Source organism: Juglans regia, chromosome 16 (assembly GCF_001411555.2).
Source record: "Juglans regia cultivar Chandler chromosome 16, Walnut 2.0, whole genome shotgun sequence".
NCBI classification, from domain to species: Eukaryota; Viridiplantae; Streptophyta; class Magnoliopsida; order Fagales; family Juglandaceae; genus Juglans; species Juglans regia.
In genome coordinates this window covers 17,485,518-17,494,139 of record NC_049916.1, presented here as the reverse complement: position 1 = coordinate 17,494,139, position 8,622 = coordinate 17,485,518, and the positions used below count along the sequence as shown (strand labels likewise).

Genomic DNA, 8,622 nt, shown 5'->3' with positions numbered 1-8,622 from the left:
CCATTATGACCAAACTCAACTCTTTTAAGCCTCATTTCTATATTTATTAATATTTTGAAATATCTGTGAATAATAATAAAATAGTTTGATTAAGATATTTTATTAAATTTAAAAAAAAAAATTTGAATATAAATATTATAAGGTTTTAAAAAAAGTGAAATGTAATTTTGAATATAATTTTTGTTTTAAAATTTGAAAAATTTGTATTGTTTTTTGTGTTTTTGTTTGGTAGTTTGAGAAATTTGTAATGATTAGATGAAAAAGTAAAAAATTTGAAATTAAAAAATATTTTATGTTTAAGTGATATTTAAGAATGAAATATTTAAGAATATATGAGAAAAAAAATACTCTAGTCACAAAGAGATTATACAAGAACACTTGTGTTATCAAACTAGCCCTAGTTATCAAATTCAAGTTATGGGATTTGAATCTTTAACAAATTGTGTTAGATCTCTGTCAAATTTATGGATCGTGTAAAAGATTGGTAGCTCTTACGACAACTTCCATAACTATTCCCAACTTATTATTGAAGTTGAAATCATCTTACAATTTTTATGCAGGAGTTTGAGTCTTTGAGAGAGAATAAAAAATGAATAAAAATGAATGGGATAATGTGAAAATCTATTTTGAGACGTACTGATATTCTTTACACCAAAAGAACACGATTGTAAAAAAGAATTCGATTTTTGAAAAATTTATAACTAATGAAAAATATGACTATTAAAAAAGTTGTTGTTGTTGAGATAATATGATTATTGAAAAAATATAGAGTTTTCTTATTATGTGTCTACTACAAATGCTTATCAAGATTTTTTTTAATAGGTATGAGAGGATATATGACATCAAATAAATACATAAACTTAGAGAACGATAAAACATGAATCAAGATGATACATGAACATGAAAAATATGAATATGAGAATGAATAAGAATTCTAATCGTCATCCATAAATGTATTTTATTATATTTATGTAAAAGTTGTTGTTGAGATAATATGATTATTGAAAAAATATGGAGTTTTCTTCGACCTATCTAAAAATATGACAAATGAATAAACAATTGATAAACTCACGCTTTAAAAAATTGGTACGTGCCCCTTTCACAAAAAAACAAAAAATGTACTTATCACAAGTTTAAAGGACACATGTCAATTTTTTTAAGAAAAATATTTGGACTACCGTGAAAGGTGACCGAGCATTGCATGATATCGTGTTTTTTTCTTTGTTTAATGGTTGATAAAGTATTTTTTTAATGAATTTATGATTTTTTTAAATGCTTAAAAGAATTCAAAAAATGAATGAAAAAAAGTATAATTTGCACCATCGATACAATGCAAACGTTACCTTTCTCGGTGATCTTAGTATTGCCCATTTTTTAAATAGGTTAGAGGAACTATGAACCGAATTTGAATAAAACTTCGACTTTTGAAAAACGAGTGTTGCTATTCAATCAAATGATTCTATTCAATCAAAATTACCATTAATGTAATTGCATTTGTTTCCTTTTTATTTCAAACATTATTTAAATATTACAAAAAATACATAAATTAGTATTCACTTTCTTAATTATTAAGAAATAAAAAATAAAAATAAAATAAAATATACGAGTAGTCAAAATGAGGGAGTAAAATCATGAAACTTAATAGTATTATCCTTAAAAAATAATGGTATAGAAGAAAAATATAATTATAGGGAAAGATAAATGTTTTTTTTTATATTTATAATTACAGGGAAATATAAAGATGAATACACTTTTCATCTTAATTCTTGTTATCTCCCATCGTATCTAGGATTTGACAAATTTTAAGTGAGTGTCATTTAAATAAAAAGAAATGATAACAGAGTTTTATTTATTTATTGGAACATAAAAAACAAGATACTTTTATGAAAAACTCTAGATGCAAGCGGGCTCGTGCAGTCGCCATGCAAACGGCTAACGTGAAAAATTGAAAACGACGTCGTTTTCAATTTTTCACGTTTTCGCCGTTTGGCATTTCCATTTCAATATTGCTATGCACAGTCGTCTTATGCAGACGACATGCAGTCAGTTGTTTAAAAAAAAAAAAATGAAACGAAACGAAACGAAGTGAAGATGAAAAGCGGAGACCCAAGTTCATTTCATTTCCCGCTCGTCCTGCTTCGTGCATGCGCGGCGATTTGGAGAAACATTGTGCATTATCCGAGTTTGGTCTGCAGATTGAAACCCAGAGAACGTCGGTGGGTGCGTTGGGCTGGGTCAAGGCCGGTCTGCGTTGGGCTAGGTCAGGTTCGTGGGCTTCGTTTGGGTCAAGTTCATGGGCTTCGTTTGGGTCAGGTTCGTGGGATTTGGCGGGTCAGGTTCGTGGGCCATCAGCTCGGGTCAGCTTAGTGGGCCAGCGTTTCGGGTCAGCGACGTGGGTCGGTTTCACGGGTCATCTTTGTCCCCATACTGTCGCACTGTGGGTCATCTTCATCTCTTCTTTGATCTGAAATTTTAACTTTGCATTTGATTAAATGTTGTGGTCACTGATAAACAATGAAGCATGTCGTGATTTGCTTGTTTTTTTTCTTCCATTGCTATTATTGATTTATGTGGTTTTTTTCTTTCACAGATTAGTTGTTTTGTTCCACACATGTTATGATTTAGTTGGTTTTTCTGTTGTGATTTAGTTAGTTTTTTTCCTTACACAGCCTGTTGTGATTTAGATTTGATATTGTTAAATTCAAAATTTTTGCATCGCATAGAGTTGTTTATGTGGAAATTTGTTCGCTGAAAAATTAATTTAGTGGTTAAATATTGATATTGTGGTTTAATTATTATGGTTTAGTTGTCGTTAAATATACAAAATGTTTGGAATGATCTTTAAACAATGATCTTGGGTGCTAGATTATTATTTTGTTCCCTCATGTACGTTAGTTAAATTTGAATTGTTCTGAAAAACAACCGGTGGATGATTTAGTTGAGAAGAAAGGCATCAATCATCTCTGGCATATGTAAACAGTATTTGATGCTAAGCAAATTTTTATCAGTTTTTGTTTTCTTAAAAGCAGCATGTACAATATTAGTCTTCTAGTTGATTGATGTAATTTTCTTGATAACTTATCAAAGACTGACCTTGGATAGTGAACAACTTGTATAGGGCATGGAAAAAGGAGAAGAACACCCATTTTCGCGTACACCATCTAGCTCAAATCCGTCAAACTCAATATGTTATTTCATAATTAAGAAAATTAATTGCAGCTCAATGTTTAACATTATAATTATTAATATTATTATTATTTTGTTAGGACATCCCTCAAACTGGTATATTAAACTATCAAAATTACATGCACAGTTATTTATGACCAGTGCCTGCATGATCACCAGCTTTCTTACCATATCTAGATGGAACCAATAATCCAAGCAACATTCAGGTGATTTTTCAACTCCTTTATTGTTTTTTAGTTATAAGATAATAATTTTTGAAACAAATTAAATGTTTTAGTTTTTTTGTTTTAAGCTAAATGTTGGTTACCCATTTCAATTTGGGATGGGACCTCCAAGGCCATTTATCAGTACAAGCTCTGGAACGAGCGCAAGAGTTGGTGAAGAAGATAAACTCGATTGTCTGCAAACTGAAGCGCCATGTACTTCTGCTAGAGTAGATGAAGAAATTTTGTTAGATAGACCAGATGAACGGGAAACTGACGATGGCACTATCAGTACACCAACTGACCATGGCACTACTGGTACACCACAAGTAGTGCCATCGTTGGACGATGATGATATCGTTGAGGAACCAAAGTCGGGGATGGAGTTCAATTCATTTGAAGAGTTGTTTAGCTATTATAAGCATTATGGTAAAAAATGTGGATTTGGAGTGATGACACAAAGGAGTGAGAGGTTAGAGGATCAGAGTGTCAGATATGTCACCCTTGGTTGTGCACGGGGAGGGAAGGCCCGAAATAAGAGTTCTAATCTCGCCAACCCACTTCCGACGGGAAAAATGGACTGTAAGGCAAGGATTAATGCCTTAAGAGTTGAGGGAAAGATGTGGTTGACAACAGTCCATAATACACATAATCACGGTCTCAGCCCAATGAAATTCCGCTTCTTTCGATATAACAGAAAAGTGAGTGACTCTTTTAAAAAAGTCCTAGACACAAACGATTTAGCTAGGATCCGACTAAATAAGAGTTACGGATCTCTTGTCGTTGGCGCAGGTGGCTTTGAGAACCTTCCATTTTTGGAAAATGATTGTCGCAATTACATCGACAAAGCACGACATCTACGACTTGGTGCATGTGGTGCTGGAGCACTTCAAAATTATTTTATGAGGATGCAGTACAAGAATAACTGATTTTTTGCATTGATGGATTTAGACGATGAAGGAAGGTTAAAAAATATTTTTTGGGCAGATCCACGTAGTCGGGCAGCCTACCAGTATTTTGGTGACGTAGTTACATTCGACACCACATACCTGACGAATAGGTATGGGATGCCATTTGCGCCATTTGTTGGTATAAACCATCACGGACAGTCAATTCTTTTGGGAGTTTGGTTAATTTCCAGTGAGGATACGGAGACCTTTACATGGTCATTTCAAATCTGGTTGCAATGTATGGATGGTATAGCTTCAAAGGCTATTATTACTGATCAAGACAGAGCAATGAAAAATACAATTGCTACTGTCTTTCCAGAAACTCGACATAGATTAAGCCTATGGCATATACTGAAGAAAGTCCCTGAGAAGTTTGGGTCATATGCTGCATATAGAAGTGGGCTGAAAACTCGACTAATGAAATGTGTGTACAACACACAAACTATTGAGGAGTTTGAGAAATGTTGGGCCGAGTTTATTAACACATATGACTTACATGAGAATCCATGGTTTAAAAGTTTATATGCGGAGTGTGAGCATTGGGTACCGGTTTTCCTGAAAGACCACTTTTGGGCTGGAATGAGTACAACCCAACGCAACGAGAGTATGAATGCTTTTTTTGACGGTTATGTTCATTCAAAAACAAACTTGAAGAAGTTTGTCGACCAGTTTGACAATGCGCTGAAGAAGAAAATTGAGAATGAAAATCATGCGGAATTCAAATCATTTAGCCAGGTCATTCCCTATGTATCGAGATCTCTAATTGAAAAGAAATTCCAAGAGTTGTATACTAACGCTAAATTTAGAGAGGTGCAGTAGCAAGTAATATGTGTGCTTGATTTGGATCCATCTCTACTTACATCGGATGGTGTAATGAAGAGTTATTTGGTAGAAGATGAAGTTCGTATTGAGGAGTTCAGTAAAATGGTTACATATTTAGTGGAATTTCATGAAGAAGACTGCAATGCTAAGTGTTCATGTGGGTTATTTCAGATGAGGGGGATACTGTGAAGGCATATTTTGGCCGTATTCAAATCTAACGGTATAAAATCATTGCCAAACCAGTACATTTTAGACCTGTGGAGAAAGGACATCAAGAGGTGATACACGTTAATCCGCAGTAGTTATGACGCAGGGGATCAGAGGCCTAATGGTAATAGATATTCAATTTTGTTGAATATGTGTTATGGGATGATTACATATGTGGCGGATTCTAATGAGCAATTCGAAGATGCAAAGAACAGGATAAATGAGATGACCGAATGTTATCGCGAGCAAACACGCAACAGATCTTTGACCCACACAGGTTCGAATGTGACGATTTTTAAAGTCTATTATCTTGTTTAGTTCTTTATAAGTACTTAATTCCTACTTATGAATGAAGGAAAAAAATTACTTAATTTCTGTTGTTTAATGATGTCATATTTAAACAGTTCTTTGCCCATAATAGATTCGAATGCTGGTTATATGACATTGGACACAACTGCAGTTGCTGGTTCACAACAAGTCAAGAGTCCACTTGTTGTCAGAGGGAAAGGAAAACCCCCATCTCTGAGGAGAGCATCCAGGATGGAGACAAACATACGAAAGGTTAAAGCCAAATAGAAAAAAGCCCAAGTCAGAGGGAAAGCTAAACATGTGAATGTTTTAACATTGGGAGAATTAAAAATAACCATTGGATTCCTTTAATGTGTGAATGTCTTGTAGTTTTATAATGTAAACTTAGAAAAAGTTTTTTTAATTGTTACGTTATTATTAAGGAGTTGAGAGTTCCAATGTTGGAGATACATTAGCCATTGGTACGCGCATGAATTTATTTGGGCAATCAGAAGTAGATATCACCAATCCTAAACAAGTGCAGGTATCAGAAATAAAGCTATTTATAAGCCAAATAATGATTTTGCCTCAGTTCAAATGGTAACTTTTCATCCCTTCACAATTTACTAAGTATTTTGTTATTTATAAACAGACTGTTATAGACAGCTCAGTAATTCACAGTAGTGGAATCCAACACCAAGAAACAGTGATGGGTAGCCAAGAAAGTGTAATATTTCTAAACTTAACACAATTTAATTGTAATATTTAAATGACATTAATATTTTCATATTAATCGTAACAGATTTTTTTGGGTTCGATGGCACATGACCGGACCGCATTTTGATCCACCCTCCAAAGAGCAAGTTAGAACTATGATGCAGGTACATTCCCATTCAAAACTAAGAGTAAGACCTTTTTGCATACAAGGTTTTCATTGATTGTTGTTTCCCATTGATGAAGCAACTCTGTTATAGCCAATAATGGGAAACTATGTTATCTGATATTGCTTGTATATTATCTTTCCTCAAAACAATTGTTCTCAAAGATCTACAGAAGATTCTATGTAATACATTTTTTAATTCAATCAGTATTTGAAATAGCTTGGTTCAAATTGGACTTTGTGCTATTGTCATGGGAAATTGTGTTATTGTGTTCTGTTGGTGCCTGTTGAATTTCTATGACTTACATAGCATGGGGATAATTTTAAAAATTGTTTGTGGTGTCTCGAAATTAAGTTAAAATGCATGGATCAAGATTTTGTTTTCTTTTTCTATAGTATTTAAACAAAACCAAAGTACATTCTGAGCAAAGATAGTACTTTGAATTCTTTAAAGTTATCATTGCTCGGAAATCATTTTGCATTCCCATAGTTAAAGTCATGATTTTTTACAGGTCTCAATCTTAATGATCAAATTAGTACTTCCAACATTAGGCCTTTTGTGCAAGTATGTGAGTAACCTGCTTCCTGTTACATTAAGTTGATCAAATTGATATTCCAAGTTGATCAATTCATGTTCTGTACAACTCAGCCTCACTTTTTGGTGCTAAAAAGTCAATAATATTATTTTATGATGATAAATGGCTTGATTACAGGAAGCCCTCGATAGTATTGAGTTTGCTAGACGTGATCCTAATTCTAGATGGGGTTCTATGCGAGCTGCAATGGGACATCCAGAACCTTTTGACTTGAGACATGTTGCTCTTGGGAATGATGGTTGCGGGAATAAGAAAAATCAAGGTTTACCATTTATGTATGCTAAGTGGCATTGACTTGTATTTATTTTGTAAGTATTTTGTAAGAATGAAGGTATAAATGTATTGTTTCAGGTTTTTGTAATTATCTTGTAAGTAGGAAGGTTGGTGGTTAAAGTTTTTGTAATTTTGTTATATTCTCATAACTTCAAAAGTGATGCTATTTCACGGTTATTTTTGGAAGGGTGTGCATATTTTATTGTTACTTATATTAATATTAGTAGTGATACAACAGGTTTGAGTAAGTCCCTAATTGCCATGCCCGAAATTGCCATGCTACAGGTTTCAAAGACAAATGGTCAATTGGATGGCTTCTTTAGTTGTTGGCCAACCAGTGCAGGTGGCTTATTCACGTACATACAATTCAGGTGGTTTTTTCAATTAAATAACTTATAAGACCTTATATTAATTATACAAATCTAATTATACAAATTAAATAACTTATAACACCTTAAATAACACTTAACTAATAATTCAGTTTTGTAATAACACTTCAACTCAAGATTTACAGCACTAAATAACTAATAACTTATAACACTAAATAACTAATAACACTTAACCTATAACTTCCGAATAAGATGTAACATAAACCACTACCAAAGGTATAAATAGCAAAAAATAACTACAAAAACACCAAAGTACATCTGAGATAACGTGCGTGAACGCCTTAGGGCAGCTTCTCTCTCAAGAAGCACCGATTCCTTTTTCCGGACCTCCTCAGATATACTATATAGCACCATCTCTATCTTCTTGATGTCATCCACTATCTTAAGGAGCTCAGTTACTTTATTTTCGATATCGCTGAGTCTCTTTTGGAGGTCTTCCTCGGTTTTCCTTGACACTTCATTTTTTTTTCTTCTAGCTCTATGTCTTGCTCACTATCTGCTCACTTGAAATAATTACAGTGTGGTAATCCCTGATATTTGCACAGAAAAACAATTCAAATGTTAGACGTACGTAATATTAATCAATTCATTAAACTTATATAAAAAATAAAGTCCTGTAGATACTTTCGTGTTGTACTTTGGACATCCTAAGAAGGGTCGTCCAGGATTTGCCTTAGTATTTGAGTATTTCAAATTAACTTCAACGTCACAGAAGCACAAGGGCGATGCCAAAGTATGTTTGCCAACGGATGAAGAAGACAGTGATGATGACGACATTCTAACATGAACCAGAATCACAAATGAAAGGCACACATATCAAAAGACACA

General features: G+C 33.4%; 1 protein-coding gene across 1 annotated transcript; it reads left to right on the top strand.

Moving 5' to 3' along the window:
- Positions 1–4,330: 4,330 nt before the first annotated feature.
- LOC108986767 (protein FAR1-RELATED SEQUENCE 5-like) lies at positions 4,331–7,524 on the top strand. Its single transcript, XM_018959507.1, has 4 exons — positions 4,331–5,124; positions 5,773–5,929; positions 7,250–7,394; positions 7,484–7,524. Exons 1-4 carry the CDS (start codon positions 4,331–4,333, stop codon positions 7,522–7,524), a joined length of 1,137 nt encoding a protein of 378 aa, XP_018815052.1.
- Positions 7,525–8,622: the final 1,098 nt, after the last annotated feature.

Coding starts and splice junctions, on each gene's coding strand:
- LOC108986767 (XM_018959507.1), top strand. CDS start 4,331: ATGGATTTAGACGATGAAGGAAGGTTAAAAAATATTTTTTGGGCAGAT. Junction 5,930..7,249: donor TGGAGACAAACATACGAAAG/GTTAAAGCCAAA, acceptor GCTTGATTACAG/GAAGCCCTCGATAGTATTGA. Junction 7,395..7,483: donor CGGGAATAAGAAAAATCAAG/GTTTACCATTTA, acceptor GTATTGTTTCAG/GTTTTTGTAATTATCTTGTA.